Here is a 21,582-nt window from a genome sequence, read left to right on the forward strand (position 1 = left end):
TACATTTGGAGCGACAGTCCGGTTGAAGGGGCCAGTGGGGAGGGACCGCCGGTCTGAGGAAGGGCAGCGGCACCACTCATGCCCGGTTCACACGGCGCGTAGTGCATGTAAGTTCTTCATTTTACCCCCGCTGTCTCTAATAACGAATTTATTGTAAACAAATGTAGCCAGGCGCCAGCTAGGACCAAGCTTCTGAATATTTCATCACTGTTGGTGTTTGTTATGCCAGAACCTGCTGAAGTTCGGGTAGTACGGTGGTCATGGAGGTTATGGTGTCTGATCACTTTGCGAGCCATGTGTTGAAAGCTGTGTGTAGTGTTGTTGGCAAGAACCGTTAATCTTAACACCTTATGTTTGTGTGTTAGCCTTCTCTCATTATTCCCCAACTGACTCAATTATGGTCTTTGCCATTTGTTAGAATACTTTATTTTTGTTCACTAGGAATTACTATAAAATATTTCAATTTAAAAGTACTTTGGTAACTAATGTTACTCTATGCATCTAGTGATTGAAATGTTCATCTATTTTTTTCACAATCTATTTTAAATATTAGGAGTTTCACACTCTGGGTAGCAATTAGTTGGACAAATGAATAAAATGTATATGTGAAATGTTAAAGCTGCCATCAGAGCAGCTGTTAATGTGCTACATCCCGCTGAGGGCTAACAAGTGGATTAGGGTGGTTACATGAGGAGAAAGCTGCAGTCTCTGCCCTGCAGCCACATGACTTTTAATGTTGAGATCAGGCAAGAGGTCAATGCATATCTACATGAACACATCCAGAGTCACGACTTTTGCTGCTGAACACTTGCATAGTGGATGTATGAAGGAAAGGCCTCTGAGAATTCCTCATGCTTCATGATGTGCTTTCATGCAGGTAGATCAGCCAGGACAGGTGTAATTGGTCGGCGGCTTATTCCTGTCTAGCCTTTTAATCAGGTTTACTCTGCTGCTGCTGTCTGCACTTTGAGTAAAACAAGTCTGTCAGCATGTAAAATATATACCCGGTAAGGTTGAAAGTGCTATTGGAGTGTTTGAGTGTCTGTTAAACTGTGTGGAAGATTTGGATTCATACCCTTAGCTTGACACTAATTGGCTTTGGTTTAACCCTCTTGATATTTTCATTAGAATATCAAACCATTGTTGAAGTTTCCCTGTCTGAGTATGAAAAGAATGGGACCTGTGTGCTCATCCACAGGCTTTATTTCAGGGCGAGTGTCGCTGGATTAGAAGCCAATGATCCCTGTTGAGCCTCTATGGCATTGCCCCCTCCAATCGGCAGTCCTGCAGCATGTCGCATGACTTTTTGCTCTTTAAACAAGCGTGGCGACTTTCTTGTGTTCTGCCAGCGAAAACATAGAGTGTGGCGTCAGAGGGACTGGGGATGCTCGTGGCTTGCTCTCTCTGAATTCTTCAAATCTGGTTCAAAACACATGTACACATGTTTTGAAGTGGCAACACAGATACACAGAACACAAATCTCTGAGCTTGTTGTCTTGTGAAGGGATCAGTCAATCTCCTGCTGACAATGTCTGCAAATGTGGCCTTCAGTTTAGTCAAGATGACTTCGTTGTATTCAGTATATTTTGGGTGTTGTGTATTTTGGGTGACAAATAAAAGGCAGACCTGACCAGTAGTTGTGCAGGCTTTGACAATCATCGCACTATAATCACTCTGTATTTCTTTCCAGTCTAAGAGAAGCAGCAAACATGCTAAAATAAACTTGCATCTTTTACTTTGAGCTGTACTGTCACCAGAGCCATTCAGCCCTGCTGCAGATATATCTGCTTTACTAAGTCAGTGGCTCATGTCTCTTTGTTCTCGCTCCATTGTGCTTCCTGCATCAGGAATGCTGACATCCACAGTTTCAGCGCTCATAGTCGCTCATTTGTGAACCTATCTGATGGTTAGCCGCTGTCTTTAAATGCAAATCGTGTCATATCTGTGCTATTTATATGTGGCTTACAGCCTCAGGCGTTGTTAGTGTTGTTTATTCACCTCCAGGCAACCACGATGTAGCCAACTGGGAGGTTTTTTTGGCTCATCTTTGTCAGCACATTGCCTGGGAACATGTCATAATTTAGATAGGTCATGAACTAATTTGAATCCATAGCCAATCGGGGATTCATTGCACCTTGCTAGATAACATTTGAACAAGAAGTTACAGTCAGTGTTGTGGAGAAGACCAGCAAGGCTGAATTCTCAGTGCCACCGAGGCCCGGACCCAGGGTGGAGCTGAGGTGTTGAGTTTCAGTGCAAGGGGAGATTCCAGCATGGCACTGCAAGCGGGTGCAGGTCATCTTACATGGACTCTAGCAAGAGGATGCACTTGTAGAGAAATTAGTTAATTTATAATGAAGACTCATCAACGTTGTCATGAACCTCTCTAGGAAGACGCGTACAGACTGCTGAAGGGCACATGAGTGGTGAGTCTCTGTCTGAGTTAGCCTCTGACCTATTTTTTGTTTGCTTATTCCTCTTTCAGGAGCAATGTGTCACCCATCAAGGAACAGATTGTTCTTCAACCTCTGATTGGTGGACTCTCAGCTAAGAAAGTCTTTAGGTCCAATGGAATCTGAATTTTACCAGAGGAAAGTTTGGCTCCCGTGTTTTGACTTAGCTGAAAAGTGGAGAAAGAACAACCCGTCTGATTTCTGTTCCTAAATGCTTTGCAATTGTTCGAGGAGCAGATATCAACTGAATCCTCCCGAGGGACATGGATGCCACGGAGAACCCAGTCCTGGAGCCCAGGTCAGAGCGGATCGCTCGCTATAAAGCCGAGAGGAGGCGAGAGCTGGCCGAACGCTTTGGCAACATGCAGGAGCTACCTTCCAAGTGGGTGAGGAGGGATAGGAAAGAGGGGCACGACCCAGCGACCGAAGCCCACAGAGGGACTTTGAACTCAGATGGCCTCAGTGAGAGAGTGAACGGCAGGACGCGAGGGGTTACAAATGGATTAGAGGATCCTGCAGAGTCCAACCACTTGAGAAGGTGAGTCCTGTCTGATGCAAACATTACACAGCCTTCACCCAGGGCTAATATTTTCATAAAATCCAATAATGTTATTTTATTAAAAGTCATATACGTGACTCTATCTCTGTTCAGTGTCTTCGACCAGCTGGTAACGCAACACATTTTAGATGCATGGGGTCATAAAATCTGTGTGAGCATCTTTTTTTAAAACTTTTGTACAGAGCTGTAGAAATCTGTAAATAACCAAAGAGGTTTTGCGTTGTGTGGATGCAGCAAAGTGTTTGTGTCTTTATGTTTTCTCGAGCTTAAATGTGGAGGAGAGCAGGTCTCCTGGGCTTAATTTGTCCAAACACCAATAAAGCAACATGCCCACTTCCTAACCCCCGATGACACCTTTCACCTGCTTCAACCTTTTCCACCTTGACATCTATGCTAACTGTAGGTGTCATCCTAAAATAACACAACGGATAGTAAATATTTTGGTGACAGCGTCATATAAATATCATCACTGAGGAGAAGGGTAGTGTAACCAGAGAGAAAAAAGGGATGTCATGTAGTTCTATGTTAAATGCACATGTAACTTCATTATCTATTCTCTGTAAATTGTGTAGAAAATGCACACAAGTGGATGGCTTTCTTCTTCAGAAGCATTAAAACTGATCCTCCTCCCTTTGTTTTAGTCACTGCTACTGAACAGCTTCACACAGACCTGGATCAAATTAAAGGTCAAATAAGTCTTGATTTTAGACTTGAGAGCAAGAAGTTAGTGAGGGATTATAGTATTCAGGATCTATTTACAACTTTTCTGAAGTTCACAATGTAAATCCCAGGAGGTTATACTACCAGTTTTTGAACTTGGTCTGCTTCTTACCCGTAACCTTTGAGCAGCTCCAGATCCTTGACTTCACCAGCTGCTCTGCAACCTTTGTTACTAATTCAAACCGAGCGATCTAAATCAGTGGGTCCCAGCAGGGAACGTTAAAGCCAGTCTGATTCTTCTTCTGCAGTTGATTGGTACGCTTCCGGCTTGACACTTTTCCCATCATGTGGTCTGGGTGCTTTTCCTCAGAGGAGAGACTGGTAACCTCTTTAGTGTCAGGAAAAAAAGGTACAACGTCATGATTGGAGCTGCACACTTTTTTTGGCTTCTCTTGATGGAAAGGTTCAAGGTTGCAAGGTTGATTTCTTTCCCCCGAGAGCATTCCTCACCCCTACATTGCCCACACCTGCATCCTCACTTCCTTCCCCTCACTCCCGCCCCCTCCAGGCAGGGTTCCCCGGACTCTGCCAGCATGCTGAGTGGGGAGGGGCACCTCGTCCCTGTTGGACTCGATGCCCCGCAGCTCCACACTCGAGTGTCGGTGGGCCAGTTGAGAAGTGCTCTTCTGCAGCAGACGGGGAGCGGAGCGCAGCCCGATAAAGTGTAGGGTCACCTGCATGTGTGTGATCCAGACTGTCACTGTCAGCCCTCTGTACCTCTGTGGCTGTATTTGTCCTCGCCTCAACATCTTCTTCCCCTCCCTCCCCCTGCTCTGTTTGTGTGGATACTAGTTGCCCTGACGCTGGGCAAGCCACGTCCTCTCTGGATCTGGCTGTGAAGCCGGGCTCTGAGGGGGGGCGGCGACGCTCCCGGCGGTACCTCCCCGGGGGGCCAGGTGGTGGTCGCAAGACGAGCGATCGCTTCAGGACACAGCCAATCACAGCCAATGAGATGGAGGAGAGCAGCGGGTAGGGGCTGTGTGCTGTGGTGCAAGATGAGGCACGTGGTTTGGTTTTTGCCAAAGAAGATGCTGTTTGCAGTGTTTCGCTGACATGTTTTTAAAGTAGTGTATGACTATGGTTTTCCAGAACCACTTGCATCTGGTGACTTCCAAGGCTTTCAAATTGCTGACGGTTTGTGTTTGATATCTGCTCTTTGCTAATAAAAATGCAGTCAAACTTGCCTGAGGTGTGACAGGTGCAGCACCTTTACATAAATGCCCACGGGTGGTGTGGTTTGCATGTCTGTCCTCCGTCATGACCTCCACAGTGTTGCTTTACCGAGCATGCAAATATGACACAGTATCTTGATTGTTCGGAGCTGCATACTGAAGCACAAAGACATGTATTGTAAGCTTGCAGAGGATCGCACAGGAGCCGGAGATTCAGCTCCACATCACCAACCTGTCTGTATTTCACCCGGTGACTTCATGTTTTGCCTCCTTTCCTTCTTCTAGGCAGTTGGATGCAGAGGAAGAGGAGAACCGTAAAGGTAAAGCTGTTTTCCCGCCTGGCTTTAATCTCACAGTTTGTTGTTGTGTTCAGAGACAAATGGCTTTTGTCTGTTACGCTGCTACACTGGCCGTGTGAAGAGAGGGAGAAGGTCGCAGCAGCACAATAATGGTCACCACTGACACAAAATGATGTAAACACAATGATGGCAGCAGGGAAAAAAGTTAAAATCTTCAGTGGGATATTAAGTGGCAACAGAAGGATCATAAATACCATAAAAAATAAATACATTTTCATCACACACCTCTTTCAAAACAAATATTTAGAGTGTGCATCCAACTTGCACAGTTGCCTCCACAAAGCCATATAACAGCTCATGAAATGAATCGGGTTACATTTTAAGGCCCACAGTGTTTAAACTCCTCTTTGATGACAGATTTATGTCTCACAAAACCATGTGGCCATATGTTGTCTGCCTTTCACTTTATAGTGCATTCACTCTACAAATACAGCATAAGTTAACGGGATAGTTCTGATTTTTTTAAATGTGGTTTTGTATGAGGTACTTATCTTTAGCCAGTTTATTATTACCTTCAGCAGATGGACGTTGGCGCTCCCCCAGCTGGGAGAAGCAGCAAAGCAATGTGCTGCTGTGGACGGGGGCGGCAGCAAAACGCAGTTTAGACACCTAAAAGAAGTTTAAGTGCAGGCTGTATTTAGAATATTTTAACTGCCGTCGTCTACTCTCTTTAAAGCCACCTTTTGTCAAAACTAGTAATTTTACCTCACAGAACAAGGGAGCTGCTCGTCTACAGCCGCCTCGATCGGTTATTTTGTTTGTGTTATTGTTTGACTTTGGTGTTTTGAAGGGTCTGTTTATCACAAAAAATCACAAACTAACCGATTGAGGCCTGTTTGATTTCCAGCACCTTCTTTAAGTTAGGTAGTGTCTGAAATGTGTGATGATTCATAAACTGTTAATGACACAGTGATTAATGCCTTTTGTCTTCTCGCAGCTGATGTGAAAACAGACGACAGAGCCAAAATGAGTGTGGCAGCCAAGATGTCTTTGTTTAAAGTGAGTCTAAGTTTGTCTCGGCACTGAAACAGGATCTTTGCTGCTGCTCATGACCTGTTTATTCTCTCCTATATTATGTGCTGTCTATTGCCCGCTTCTAAATACAATCCATCCGAGGCTTTTCCTTGTTTCGCCATCTGATGTGATGGAGACGTGCGTCCACACACAGTCACAGCTGAATAATTTAAGGCTTTCTGAAAGTTTACTCATGACAATTAGGCTGCGATGAACTCATCTAACTAGATCTGCTGCCAACTGCAAACTGAAATTCATCTAATAATGACAGATGCCCCGTACTAGATCAAAAGCTACTGTTATGAACTGGTGATAAATTATCGAGAAATGTATTGAACAGCTAGAGAAAGCTCATCTCAGCTGCTCACCTTACGGTTTGAGACGCATGGCGAGTCAGCGCTGAGCACGCAGAACACAACCTGCTCATGTTGAGAGATATGAATGGTTAAACAAGTGCACAGTTTATGCTATGGTGTGTCTGTTTGTACTGTAGACTAAATTTACATTGTGGAAAACACAGTTCTTGTCTCTGCACAGAAGATGAAACACTGTTTTTTCCAGTCTCCATTCCTTTTCACCTCCTGCACACTTTTAGTCATGAAGCACCAGGTGTAAATGTGCCAGACACTGTATTACCATTAACAACCATAGCAGCGGTGTATATAATTAGCCTGCTACTCTGTGGAGGCAGGCAGGGGGGGTAACTGAAGCCGGCAGAGCTCTGGTTACACTGTGACCTGTTGGGCTGGCATTCTATCCATGTAGCCAACACGCTCCACCTTACAGCAAGCTGCTTTATTAACCAGCTATCCGACCCACATCCCCTCCCTCCATCCGTCCATACAAATAGAACAGGAGACATTAGGAGAGGAGAGCCATTTTTGTGGTATCCCTTATTACTTATTTAGCAGGTGGAGGCTGTTGATTGAAGCTGCTAAAAGGACCACATGTCATGTGCTGATATTAACATGTTTCCCCGCCTCCTCCGTAGGAGCTGGAGAAGTCTGCCACACCAGAGGCCTCGGCCTACCTAAAGCCTCGCTCGGGCAGCGTCTGTCATGAACGCAGGGTGCGGCGGGGAAACGACCATCGATTTCTTACTCAGCCAATCACCTGTGAGGAAATCGTGGCAATCAGGTGGGGAAGCCTAGTGGCCACATGGAGGGAGATTTTAGCTTCAGCACTAGGAACCTTATATAGAAGCATATTACATGGGCATTTGGTTGGATTCTCAACAGTTGTATGCACAGTACCAATATTGGCATGGCAATACTTTAGACATTTGCTCCATAGTTGTTTCACTTAGCTTCACATGTTTAAAGGGTAAAGCTGCCGCTATTCTATAATTTCTTACTGTCAACAAATCCCATAAAAAGAACAAAACCATCAATGACACAAATCTTTAAATACAGGTCACAAATATATATAAAAAAGGCTAATTCATTTCCTAAAACAGCTGCGCATTGTAGTTATTCGTAAACTTTACTAAAACAGGAGTAAATAGTGCATTTATTGGGGACAACCTTGGGTGGCGGAGTCATACACATTTGACGCTCTAATGAGTATTTCCGGCAGCAGTACGGTGTATGTGTTCATGTTGATGTGCACACAAGATCTAGCAAGATCAATTCATTATTAGTTGTGCTCTTATTTTGTAATCACAAGCCTTTTTTATATAACGTGTGCTCATATTTCTCTGCAGCACCCCCAAACCAGCACCACCAGTGGAGTCCTTGCAGGCGGAGTCAGTGGAGGACAGCGATGAGAGCTGCAAGCTGACCATGAGTGAGAAGCTGGCCTTGTTCAACAAACTCTCCCTGCCGGGGAGGGAGGAGGGCGGCCCTGCTGATGGGCCCCCAGAGAGACGGAGGCAGAAGGGGGCTCGGTACCGCACTCAGCCCATCACTGTGGAGGAGGTCAGCCTGGTGAGTAGACAAGCCAAAAATCTGTGTTTTATACAAAAATAACAATAAAAGATGGTCAATATTAAAAACGAAACGAAGAAGGAACACAAGAGAAACAGTGTTTTTGAAGGAGACAGTGAAGGCTTTTAAGATTCAAACTTGGTTACAAATTAAATATACATCATCTCTGAATATAAAGCATGTTTCTAAATCAAGTACATTTTGAAAATGATTGATACCTACTGTATGTCTCACCCTTTGGCCTTGTCTCTGCTCAGCTCCAAAAAGGCGCTGTACAGCTTCCCGCCTTCTGTTTGTCCCGTCGTCTGTCCGACAGACAGCAGGCCTCGTCTGTCAACCTGAAACCCAGTGAGATACGCTTTTCCCAGCCAAGACCTGACACTGGTCCTGTGCCTGCTGACCCCAGTGGCTCTACCCAGCAGGGCCTACAGCACCACGACCATGAGCCAGTCTTGAGAGGAATCCTGAAGAAGAGCTGCTCCGGAGGCTCAGAGTGGAGCAGGAAGGAGAGCGGTCAGACGGATGCACCTCCCAGCCATGAACAGAATGGCGGAGGCTTTGAAGAAGCAGGGATGCATGGGAGTAGGGAGAGCGCAGAGCTGCAGGAAATGTCTGCAGCACCACGGAGGGAGAGAAGAGAGGCTTCAGGTGGGGAGGGAGGCTCACTGGCTGCCACTCCCTGGAGGCACAGGGCTCGAACCAGGAGGGAAACCATTGCCTGTACACCGATAAGAGCCATGTCAGAGCAGGACACTCCTCAGGAGGAGAGGCCCTGCCAGACAAAGCTGCCGGGACAGCTGGTTTCCTCTGCGGAGGACAGTTCAGATACGACTGGGAGAATTCAGTGAGTGATGCATGTCTCATTATACGCAAAAAAAAGAAGAAATTTGCTTCATGTATTAGTGTGCTCCAAAAATTATCAAATTTACAGATGTCACCAACAAAAATACAGCTCTCAGCAGTTTTAGGATGCCAATTGAACTGAAATACAGTTTTTTGGTAGTATAATGTTCTATGGCTTATATTCTGTATATTTGTTTTGTCCAAAAGACAGCCGAATGAGGAAGACGGTGTGAGGAGGATAAATGAAGAAACAACAGCCATGGGACATGTTCAAGTCAAACTGCAAGAGTCAACCAACACCAGCAGAAGTAAGGTGAGAAACAAAGATATGTCACACTGTTACTGCAAAAGGTCTGTGATATCTTCAGTATGTGTAACGATGATCTCAGAGGACCAAGTCACAGCTGCAGAATCAACAGCTGCTCTGCTTCTTGTCTGGGAAAGGGGAAAGAGTTTGGCCCTCCATAATCTCTAATCCTTTGAAACCCACTGGCTCCAAACTAGACTGTCAGCAGAGAGGGATGCCGTCTAATTTCACTTTTCAAAATCCCATTTTGTCCCCCTCACTTTTAAGCTTTCAGTTTAATTTACTCACTTAAATCTTCCTAAACAAAATGTTTGGATTGTCAGACAAATCCAGAGGTGATATAAAATATATAGTATGGATGTGTTCATTTAGGTCGCTTTCCAGTGGCCACAGTAATGAAGCTTTACCAGCTACAGGAAGCTACTGCTCTACCCTCACTTACACTTGCAGCCTGAGAGGAAGACTGTCATGCACTACTCCGGGAGTCAAAATGCTGCTAGCTCCTCTGCACATTTTTCATATTCAAATTCATAGTCATTAATCTCCAAAGTACATAATTCAAAGACGTTACAAGACAGTGTAAACGACAGCACTTAGCACCTACACACTTGATTTTATGCGTCGTGCAAAAAATCACTTTAACTTTGACCAGTTTTGAAACAACACAAACTCTTTGCACATGCACAACATCAATATAGTGTTATTTGGTGTGGTCTGAAATCCCCAGTTTATTTTCTGCTTTGAATTCTCTGCCCACAGGACCATTCAGGTCTTATTTCAGATTATATACCCAAACATTAGCTGTAAGCAAACATCTTGTCACCTTGCTGGCTATATAAAACACAGGCTGCTGTCATGACAAAATAGAAACCTGAAACATGTCATTTTGGTGCAGTCATGGTTGCCTGAATGACTAAATAAATGAAAGAGTGAGAGAGATTCACAGGGTGGCACGATTCAGTAACACTTTGTTTTCAGGAAAGCATAAGGCAGGCCACTTGATGGGTATCAAGAAAATTCCACTTTGACTTAAAACTATTTTTAACTGGTTAAATCATGTTAGAAACTAACACAACATATCCACAGATTTTGTAGTGTTTTGGTCTAAATTCTCTGGATTTTGTTTTTGAGCTTGTTGTGTTCACTCTGCCTGAAATCCAGAATGAGAAGAGGCCAGTGGTTAGATCGGTGCATTTGTTCTTCCAGTGAAACCAGATATAGCATCTCTTAGCAATGGCACTCTGGATTTGGTAGGTGCTAAATGTCTTGAGATCAGAGTTACTGGGGAATATCTAGCATTTGTGTACTGACAGGGGTTTGACTGTCTCAGAGCATTATGTGAAATGTAAACAGACTGATTTGATTCTGGTGATTAAATGTTGACCCTTTTATGACCTTATGAACTCAGCTGTACTGTGTGTGTGTGTGTGTGTGTGTGTGTGTGTGTGTGTGTGTGTGTGTGTGTGTGTGTGTGTGTGTGTGTGTGTGTTTTAAGGGGAGACCCCAGGCAAAAACAATGGTCAATTTTAAGATCTTGGGCTATTTTGCTTCCATAACCGTCAAATGTCTTCCTGCAGACTAGTGGAAAAAAAACATCCAAAATAGTTGTTTTGGTGTTTGTTACTACTTAAATTCACCAAAAGCTAGCATAAGATAATGCCTCATTTCAATATTTAAATGTAACGTTTCATAAAACTTGTATTACAAAAAACAATTGTCCTACTGTAATTTCACGGTGATATCTATTTTTTTTTACTTCTGCAGGAAGAGACAGAAAACCTTCATGTGGAGAGTGTCAACACTCAGTGCTGGGTAAGTTTTCCACTAATGCTTTGAAATGTATAGATCCATCTAAATCCCTGTTATGAAGATTGTATGAATTACTAATTTTACAATAGCTTTAGCCTACCCCTTTCTCTTCTAATTGCTCTTCTCTCCCAGGAACCCGTCTTTGCTTCTGTCTATTCTAGCAGTACACCCCAATATATCATGTGTTTCAATCAGGTAATTGTTTGAGTCGCTGCATGGCTGACTCATAGTCGCTTTTTGGTTTGCAGTGTTTTGTATGCAGTGAAAAGTTTTTTCAGCGCACAGTCTCACGTGCAGATGATGTGTGAAGTTTCACTCTCGATAACAAGTCTACTCTGTCACCTGCAGAATGTTTTTTTGTTTGAAAATGATCTTTTTTCTGAACACATCGCATCGCTCACGTATCAGTTTCTGTTGATTATATTTTCTTTTTTGTTCTCTTACACAAAACTTTTTTCTGTCATACGATCATATCCAACCTTCCTAATTTTAATTTTAACAATTGGAAACAACATTAGAGAAAGAAAAAAGAAAGAAAAAGAGCCAAGCTGGAGTTTTGGCAACATTATCACGAACGTGAACTAGATGTTTCTCTTCATGTTTCTCCTGCTGAATTGACAGGAAACTCAAGAGCAACATATTTAGCATTTTACTGATATCATTCCTTGTTGAGGAATGACATGTTTCCCTTGTATTTCCCTCTCTGTATTTATGAGGACAACACACATTAATCAATGCTCTGTAAATGTGCCTGAAGGCAAATTATCAACTGCTAAGATGCCGAAATGAATCATTCTTAAGATAGTACATAAATTATACAAAGCAACAGGAAGCAGCTAAACACAGATGCAATAATATAATGATGTAATTATGCTAGTGTATGTATGTACAATATAAAAAAAATGAATGCTAAAAGAAACAGTTTAAAAGTTAAAAGTCTGTACATCTTGGACTTCATGTTTTGTTTTGCTGCCTGAATACATTTAGTATCTTGATAGTTTTTTTTCATGCCGTTTGTTTATTGTTCCCAAATAAATCGGATTCATTCAACGTCATATATTCATGCGTGTCTCTAAAGGGGTCTTTCCCCACTACACTAAAGAACTCACCTGTTGCTTACTTATCCATGTATTCTGTTGTTACTTAATCTTCAGACAAGTCTGTCCTTTGAGGCACAAGAAGTCTCCTCTTCTACCAAAGACCAGATTCTGCCTCAGTGGAGACAGAAGGTGACAGAGCGACATCTCTTTTTCACATTTTAATCTACAGAAGAGCTCATCTGTATCCTACATGAACACATCTGTTTTTATGATTTTATAGAGGATTGACGATGATATGGACGAAGTTGAGGAAATGAATACAGAGCAGGAAAGTAAGGCGCAAGAGACTGGATGTGTGAACAAGAGAGGTGAGTTTACTTGATCTGGTTTTCTCTACTCTCATTATATCCTCACCTCAGGAGGTTACGGTCTCTGACTTGTGCCCTCTGTGTCCGTTAGGATCTCCAGAATTGGACAGAAATGACACTTCTCATAACAAGGAACACTCCTCTGAAGCTCTAACATGCTCATATGATGGTTAGAGCTGCATTAGATATGAATAAAAACTTTTTTTTATTGACTGTTTCTCTCTAAACTGTTAACTTGTATTTGCTTAACAGAAATCCCCATGCAGTCTTTGGTTGAGTTTGAAGGTAAGGTCATTTAAAGCCTCACTGATATAAGTTGTTTAAGTCTTAAGTATTTTATTTCATATTTCCTGTCCCGTCCCCCTGCAGCTCCACAGAGCCCCCCGATCTCAGTGGTCCCACATGAAGTGAGGGAGGAGACGCCTGTGGGTGAATCAAACACGTTCGATGCTGGTTTCTACAGAGATCAGTCACCTCCCTCCGCCTGCGCCCCCCCACCCTGTGGAGACGTCGCTGCTGCAGAGAGTGAGCAGGACCTGAGTGTCCTCTGCCAAACCAACGCACCCATGTGAGCCTGGTTTTTACCACATATTGTATCTATCTGAGCAATAATCTATACTATGCTATGGTCTTTGACAGGTGTGGAAATGATCTTGATTTCAGGAAGATAAATTGCACCACATCTATATTTGTAATAATAATACCTTAATCTATATAAACACTTCACTGACAGACATCAGGGCTGAAATGCATACAAAGCCCAAGAAATGGTCCTAAACATTTGACTTCTTAGCCTTAAATAAATAGATTAATTAAAAAAAAGAAGAGTAGAATCTTCCCCATAATAATAGTTATGTTGACAATATTAAATTTAGAATATTATTTATTTATATAAATAAATTTAAAAGGGATAAACTAGAAATTTTAAGCGGTAACATTTGTTGCGGCCCTTAATGTTGTTTTTATGTGAATATGTAATTAGGTGTTTCTGGTTTTCACACCGTAAAACCTAAAAACACCTTGTGTTTTTACCGGAAGTCGTGTCTAAGTTTTCGGATTCATTGTTGCCCATTTAAATACACCAACATTATTGCATTTTATAGCCTGGCCAATACAATATATATTAAGTTTTTTCAATTTGATATAGATGTGGTTTGTGTGCTGAATCCATCGATTCCAACTTTGGTCTTTGTTGTAAATTCTCTGCCTCTGAGAATGTAATACAGCCATCTGCTGGTGAGTCCCAGCAGGGTTAGTATGGAGCTCTCTTAAATCTCATAACTGTCTCAAAAGTTATTGATGGCATTTAATTTAATTTCTTAGATTCAGAGCAAAATCACTATGTTGTTTATACTTCCTCTCACAGCAGTAGTAACACATCATTAGCTTTTAGTTATTAATAATATTGTTGTAGATACTCATGGAGACTACCTGTACTGTCTGTGTGAAGCTGTATTTGTCATGTGTGTGCGGTGCAGACTGACCTCATCAGTAGCAGAGCACAGGCGGTCCGTCCGTCCGTCCCGTCGGACTCAGGGCTCCAGAAACCCTCTGAGGGCTCTCGCTGCCCGGGAAGACATCAGGCAGGACTACATGGGAGAGAGAGTCAACAACACAGCTGCTGAGGAGAACTCCCAAGCAGAGAAGAGTGAGTGGGAATATTTCTTTGTCTTGACTTTGTCTTTCCTTATTTGGCTTCTGCTTTATCTTGAATTTTCCCTCCCGACAGAGTCCAAGAACTCCTCGGTGGCAGATTTACATCTTTCTGCATCAGAGGACTTCATCTGTTCCTCAGATTCTACCAAGTCCTCTCCTCCTTTCAGCAGCCTGATGCTCATTCACATCAAAGGTCAGAAAATATTTGTTTCCTCTGTGTGCTTATAATGACGTCTGTGTGTTGAGGTTTTTATATTAACTAGTGCTTGTGGTGACAGGTAGGCGGCATGTCCAGGTGCGTCTGGTGGAGCCGTCAGTGCAGTCACTGAACAGTGGGGACTGCTTCCTGCTGGTCACTCCGGAGCATTGCATCCTTTGGAGCGCAGAGTTTGCCAATGAACAAGAGAAAGCCAAGGTACCAACGAGGACTGTTTTCATTTTCTACGACTGGGATCTACACAGTTTGTTGTCAGCATACATGTACAGGATGCCACGATACAATAGGTGTATATGGTATAAGGCGTGCCAGAAAATGTGAGTTTGGTGAAAATGTGTAAAAATGCTTCAGTTCAAAACCTTATTATCTAACGCCGTAAAACATCACTTTATGTGCTGGAGAAGAACATCTGTCTGGGTGTTACAAATTGAAATGGTAAGCAGCATTTTGGGAATGGAACACATTTTTCACAGCATGCACATGCAGTAAAACATATTAACAGTTTCTGGAGGTAAGACTGGCAATATAGATGCTTTGTAATGCGTTACATAATCTACAGCCTAATATGTATGTTTTGATTACTTTCAGTTCAGTTACTTAATGATCATTTTGCCACGTTGGAGGTTTAAAATTTCAAATGAAAGATTATACCATTTTGCAGAACACGTGCCACAAGTCAAATATAATTGTTGGGTTTGTAAATTCACTTTGGACTTTCCAGGTGTTAAATTATGTGACTTCATTAAGCATTTCATCTGTTTTGCCATTTCAAATGTTTTTATCACATACTTTAGTTTTAGCTGTTCCCAAACATGGTGAAATAATTACCACAGTTTCTGCTTTCAAACATATTAAAACTCGTGACTCAATCTAAATACTACAAGGGGACCTCTTTTTGGTAACAGCTGCTATCAAAATACAGTTTGATAACAAAATTTGCAGTTGTAATAATACTAAAATACTGTACCTCACAGCATCTGATGGGCCACAGAATTTGGTGCAGCACCTGGTTTATTACCTAATTCCATATGCCTGTTCTGCCGTGGTTAGAAACTGATCATTATTGTTTTTCAGGCCTCTGAGCTGGCATCATCCATCCAGAGTCATCAGGATCTCGGCTGTCAGGCCTCTCAGGTGGTCCATCTGGAGGAAGGGCTAAACTGTGACAGCAGCATGGCTGCAGACTTCTGGAGGCTTCTAGGAGGAAGGAGACAATACAGAGGTTAGTGATCATAATGTCTGATGCCTAGATTGTTTTAGGATTACTGTGTATCATTAGTTTGTAAAGGGCAGATTATAAATTAATCAATATAATAAGAATCTATCGACCCTGTTGCTGTGGAAAAACCAACATACATTACCGAAAAGACCGGGTAGGAGGCAGGGGAACTGGAATGTAATGAGACTATAAAGTGGAGTAGACTATGTGAACTTTAAGATTTCTGTATATTGTAATTACTGTAACATCAGTATATTCAATCCTGTTTAAATTACTATGTATTTTGCGTAATCATTTGATGTAATACTGTATTTGCTGCCAAGGCTGACCTTTTTTTAACATGTAATTTTCGCTACAATTGGAAAACTATTTTAACTGATGTTTTCTTCTGATGTGATAAAAGTCGACAAAAGTGACAACTGGAAAAATGAGATGAAAGATTTGTTTGCTTTCCCCACAGGAGCCAGTGCAGAAGAGGAGGATGAGCTCTATGAGTGTGGTGTGGTGGAGTCCAACTGTGTGTACAGGCTGGTGGAGAACAGACTGGTGCCTCATGAACTGGCTTGGGCCTCCATCCCCAGTATCTCCCTGCTGGGCTCCACTGAGGTCTGAGGTCTCCTCTGGATTCTCCTGTTTGCTCCATCATTCTTGCTGTTGATCATGTGTTGTTGCCAATTTGTTTCGTGTCAGACATTATGTCAATCGTAATAGCTTTGATAGTCAGATAGATCTTGTCTCAGTTTTAACTCGATGAACCTACTGTGTGTGTGTGTGTGTGTGTGTGTGTGTGTGTGTGTGTGTGTGTGTGTGTGTGTGTGTGTGTGTGTGTGTGTGTGTGTGTGTGTGTGTGTGTGTGTGTGTGTGTGTGTGTGTGTGTGTGTGTGTGTGTGTACACAGGCCCTGGTTTTTGATTTCGGCAGTGAGGTGTACCTGTGGCATGGACAGGATGTTTCCCTCAGCAGGAGGAATGTTGCTCTCCAGCTGACTCACCAAGTGTGGGTTGGAGCTTATGACTACAGCAACTGTCGAGTCAATCCACTGGATCCCACGCAGTCCAACCCGAACTCAGAGCAGTAAGTTCACACTGCAGGCGGTAAAGCTTTTAGTTTGTACTTCACGGCGAACAATACACAGCATATCAATATCAGAACACGTTACAGAAACAGTGGAGTGCAGCTCTGAGTATGTACTATGCGCATTGAACACTGCGGTGCACACAATATATGCGGTGGATGTAATTCCACTCTAGACACAGTGAGCATACAGCATTAAGTTTACTGTGCATGCAGCCACACCCCAGTAGTCTGCAGTTGGTCTCTGAAACAAAAGCAAAATTCATCGTAATTCCACACTGCCACACATGGAAAAAAAAACAGCATACAGCATTGAATCCATATGACATGTCATTGTAAGTCAACACTACACACTGACATGCTGCAGCTGGCAAAAGACAGTTGTTTAGAAATTCAAACAAGTGGACAGAAACCTGTTGAACATGTCATTCCAAAACCTTCTGCATTAATCTGCTGGTATAACAGCGTCCACTGTTCTGTGAAGATTTCAGTAATAGGCTGCAGGGATTTGCTCCCCTTCAGGCCTGGCTTGTAGTCATGTTCCATGTTCACCCCAAAGGTGTCAGATGGAGTTGAGGTCAGGCATGTCCGCATAGCTTTGGCCATATAGTGTATACAGACATATTTATTCTCTATAAACTCCAAAGCCTTAGAATACACCTAAATGTGCAGAAATACTAGTGTAAAAAGGCAGGTAAATATGATGGCTGTCTGAAACTAAACAGTTAGTAATGATTTCTATTGTCTATTATGGTTTAAGTCTCTAAACTGTATATTTACTGCATTACTGTCATTATACTCCTTGAAAATGAGTTGCCTTCCTGGATTAAGTGTTTAACTCTGTCCTCAGGAGGGGAGAGGGGCGTCCCAGCTGGGCGTTGTTCGGTTGTGTCTCAGAGCACAACGAGACGGCTCTGTTCAGGGAGAAGTTCCTGGACTGGACAGGCGGGAAAGGAGGCATGGAGGGAGCTGCTGCAGTGAGCAAGGAGACACAGGTTCATCCCACAGTGTAACATTTTTAAGTGAATTGTTGACTGATACCAGGGAGATAACAGTGATTTTGAAGATTCCTTTTCTAGCTTTTAACTTCCAACTCTCCACAGCCCGCCCCCGTTCTGTCTTCCCAGTCCGTGTCTCTACCTTCAGACGTCCTGAGCGCCTGTGACGCCAAGGCTCTGGTGTTGGGTCAGTCTCTGGGAGGGGACGGCTTGGTCCATAACGTGTTGGGTGGGGTTGACGTCCAGAGGGGACATGGGGTCATCACGCTGGAGGAAGGATGTCAGATGGAGCTGAAAACAGTTGCTGTGGACACTTGGCATGTCCAGGAGTTTGATGACAGTGAAATTCCTGTGGAGAGCACCGGACAGCTTCACGAAGGAGACTCCTACGTCATCCGCTGGACGTACAGCACCACCACTGTTGGTCAGTGACATCATCATCCCATGATACTCTACCGTCACGTTCCTCATTGTGTCTTATTCTTTTGTTTCAGTCAGTGTAATTTGATTTGAAATATAAATATAACTAGATTGTCTCTGCTATAGATAAGACAAACAGCCCTGATGAATGTAGCAAAAGTCCCGGACAAAAAGAAAACACAGCCTTCCTCCTGTGGCGGGGCCGTCACTCCAGTGTCAGTGGGCGGGACACTGCTGCTTTCCTGTCCATTGGGATGAACAACCATGAAGACTCACAGGTAAGGTCTTCAGACACATTTTTGGTGATGGTTTATACTTTTTTGTTTCACCACATTTTTGATGGAAACATAATGTACTTATAAATTCAATACCTGATGACTCTAGTTTGCTGACAAAATGCAGTATAAGGGGTTATAAGCAAAATACACACTGCATGTGCTCAGCATGTTACAGTTTAAGCAGTTTGACAGATGCAAATGTTAATAATAATGCAGAGGAATGTTTTATTAATGTCATTGGACATTGGAAAGGGCGAAGTTGCTGCGTCCAGTGCGTAGCGCTGTCCAAAACGATTGTGATTGGTTTAAAGAAACACAAAGAAGCCCCAATAATAAAGTGGAGCCACACATTTCTTTAGCGCTGTCACAGCACTGTGGAGAGATTAATGCAACAATAATACAACATTAAAGGGAACCATTCTTTACTGTGCTTACAAATATGGAGCTTTTATTTATACTTTTACTATAATAAAGTGGAGATATTTTAAGGCTTATTTAATTTAGAGAAGTCAGAACTATATGCTGACATCTTCATTTCCAGCAGGACTGTTTCTGTTTACAGCCTGTGTGTTCGTTATGTTTCTGAAGGTGGTGGTACCTCAGGGAAAGGAACCTCCCTGTTTTCTGCAGCTTTTCCAGGGAGGCCTGGTCATTCACAAGGGAAAGCGAGAGGAGGCCTGCACTAATGCAGGTACTGTACAGTAAGGGCATATTTCTGTCTTCCCTGTATCCATTCTCCTTGTTTTGTCATTTGATTAAAAATAAACCTTATCTGTTTGTTGTGGCAGAGTGGCATCTGTTCTGTGTGCGAGGTGAGCTCCCAGAGGAGGGCTCTCTGTTAGAGGTGGATTGCTGCTGTGCAGGTCTGAGGTCCAGGGGCTCTGTTGTCCTGCTCAATAGCCAGCAGGGAGTGCTGTATCTCTGGACTGGCTGTAAAGCTCATAGCAGCTCCAGAGAAGTCAGCAAGAGGGCAGTGGAGCATATCACTCAAATGTGAGTCACATTCACTGGGTGGGCTTTCAAATGGTCTGGTTTTTGAAGGTTGAAATAATTTTCCAGCTTGTGAATCGTATGCATTACGTATTAGGTGTCCACCAGAGCTGGGTCTCAGCAAAAGCAGCCCTGTGACGGTGCAGGTAGTGGAGGAAGGCTCAGAGCCTGCAGACTTCTGGACAGCCTTGGGGCAAATGGACAGGAAGGCCTACGACTGCATGCTGCAAGGTAGTAAAACAGCTTCTTTCAACTCAGGACATTTATTTCAGCTCTGTAAACTTTAAAATCACAGTTAAAAAATATCTTCTGTCAGATCCAGGAAAATATAACTTCACACCTCGTCTCTTCCACATGAGTGCCTCGTCTGGGAGTTTCCAGGCCGAAGAGCTGCAGAGTCCATCGCGGCTGCCGGGACTCGTGATGGCAGCTCCGTTTGTCCAGGAGAGTCTGTACACTGTACCACAGCCGGGTGAGAGCACACTCAACTCTGAAACACAGTACACTCTCTGCGATCCTCTGTCGAAAATTTACTTTATTACACATTTACTTGGCTTTGTATCTTGTCAACCTCCCATAAGAAACATCAAAGTCATCAAATCTAATGTCCACTTTGTTGTCCATTATATCACCAATGTTTGTTGTTTGTCCGCCAGCCTTGTTCCTGCTTGACAACCGTCTGGAGGTCTACCTGTGGCAGAGGGGTCAGCCTGAGCAGACGGAGAGCTCGGCTTCGGCCTGGAGCTGCTGGCATGACGAGAGGAGGTGTGCCATGCAGACGGCACTGCAGTACTGCAAAGGTAGGAGGAAGATGCTTGACAGGAAATGGCGTGGAAATGAAAGGGTTACTAGGTTGTTGACGTGTTTAACACATTTTTATGGCTTTTTTCTGTATCCCAGAGATGAACCCAAGACGCCCACCACAGGCCTACCTCATATTTGAGGGGTTAGAACCTCTCACTTTTACGAATGTGTTCCCCCGCTGGGAGAAGAGCCTGGGACCCCACACACAGGTATAAACACCATGCAGTTATATCTATACATCTACTGTTTCTAATTTTTGAGGTCTAGATATCAATACAGCCTGATGTTGGCGGTCATAGTTGAATCTCTCTCTTTCCCCGGGTGTGCTTGATGTATGTGTCAGGGCGATGCGGGGAGGGTGAAGCTGACCTTGGTGCAGGACGCCCTGGCCCAGCTCATGAAGACCCAGTACCCTCTGGAGGAGCTGCTGCGGAGCCCATTACCTGAAGGAGTGGACCCCCAGCGCCTGGAAGTCTACCTGTCTGATCAAGACTTTCAGGTAAACTGATGGAGCAGTATGCAGGGATGTCTTTCAACCAGCAGGCCGCAGTGTTCGCCGTATTTTGCAAATGAAAATGAATGCTCTGTTTATAATCTGATGATAAATCCTGAGAGGAAGTTGAAATTTTAACATTTATATTTAATTATATGAATTGATTTTCACATTGTTTCCTCTGTAAATAAATCACCAAAATTATGTTTCAGACTATTTTGGAAATGAAGAGAGATGAATATGCTTCCCTCCCCGGCTGGGAGCAAATTGATCTGAAGAAAAGCAAAGGGCTGCTTTGCTAGACAGCGAAAACAAATGGAGGCTGACTGGCGCTCTGAAAGCAGGGACTTCCTCCTCCACTGAGAAGGGAAGATGGCTGGGGGGTATCAGCACCATGCTGCTGCACAAAGGACTGCTTACAAAGTAATAAAAAGAGGAAAGAAATTCACTTTTATTGATGTCAAACTAGTATGAGTGTGTGAACTCTTTATCAGACATGGATTTCTCTGTAGCTGTTGTTCAGAGCAAAAAACCAAACACATTTTCCCATTAAATTTTATCTGTACAAATCAATGAAAGATAAAAAGAAAAGGCGTGTGGGAGGGAAGGAAGGACATCAGTAACAAACTGTGGGATAAGGGTGAGAAAACAAAGGAGTGCATAAAAAAGGTTCAATGCTAAAAAACAATAAAAATAAAAGGCTAACCACTTTCTACAGGTTTCCTCCTCTATTGATACCTTTACATCAAAACATCTCTGCATGCTCAAAGCTACCGTTTTTGCTGAATTTCAGTTAACAGATCTTTAAAACCGCTGCTTCTCCTCCTGATTGTCACCAAAACCTTAAATCTAGTGTGTTTGACTC

At 43.2% G+C, this 21,582-nt stretch overlaps 1 protein-coding gene across 6 annotated transcripts; it reads left to right on the top strand.

The window, feature by feature from the left end:
* Nucleotides 1-5: 5 nt before the first annotated feature.
* LOC137878122 (supervillin-like) lies at nt 6-21,430 on the top strand. Of its 6 annotated transcripts, none has more exons than XM_068718249.1 (34): nt 6-107; nt 2,486-2,991; nt 4,241-4,396; nt 4,525-4,701; nt 5,190-5,224; nt 6,201-6,262; nt 7,269-7,414; nt 7,980-8,202; nt 8,460-9,046; nt 9,253-9,358; nt 11,117-11,164; nt 11,294-11,356; nt 12,316-12,390; nt 12,482-12,569; nt 12,661-12,738; nt 12,822-12,854; nt 12,939-13,137; nt 14,048-14,217; nt 14,299-14,418; nt 14,504-14,640; nt 15,517-15,664; nt 16,122-16,267; nt 16,559-16,734; nt 17,585-17,729; nt 17,838-18,156; nt 18,279-18,430; nt 19,019-19,121; nt 19,219-19,423; nt 19,518-19,651; nt 19,737-19,892; nt 20,077-20,220; nt 20,321-20,433; nt 20,568-20,723; nt 20,930-21,430. In XM_068718249.1, exons 2-34 carry the CDS (start codon nt 2,717-2,719, stop codon nt 21,017-21,019), a joined length of 4,965 nt encoding a protein of 1,654 aa, XP_068574350.1. In that variant the 5' UTR covers nt 6-107; nt 2,486-2,716; the 3' UTR covers nt 21,020-21,430. The 6 variants fall into 6 exon arrangements, with proteins under 6 accessions (XP_068574350.1, XP_068574353.1, XP_068574354.1 ...); XM_068718250.1 differs by having other exon boundaries at nt 10-107; nt 2,691-2,991; XM_068718251.1 differs by lacking the exon at nt 6-107 and adding an exon at nt 2,349-2,426 and having other exon boundaries at nt 2,691-2,991.
* Nucleotides 21,431-21,582: the final 152 nt, after the last annotated feature.

This window comes from Cebidichthys violaceus, unplaced genomic scaffold, assembly GCF_023349555.1.
Source record: "Cebidichthys violaceus isolate CVI_PGR_0920_01 unplaced genomic scaffold, fCebVio1.0.p SCAF_23, whole genome shotgun sequence".
Lineage (NCBI taxonomy): Eukaryota > Metazoa > Chordata > Actinopteri > Perciformes > Stichaeidae > Cebidichthys > Cebidichthys violaceus.

Bases quoted from the DNA above. Each gene is read 5' to 3' on its own strand.
- LOC137878122 (XM_068718249.1), top strand. From the start codon at position 2,717: ATGGATGCCACGGAGAACCCAGTCCTGGAGCCCAGGTCAGAGCGGATC. The intron at 12,570-12,660 runs GTGAGTTTACTT...TGTGTCCGTTAG, and splicing joins TGGATGTGTGAACAAGAGAG to GATCTCCAGAATTGGACAGA. The intron at 15,665-16,121 runs GTTAGTGATCAT...CTTTCCCCACAG, and splicing joins AGGAAGGAGACAATACAGAG to GAGCCAGTGCAGAAGAGGAG.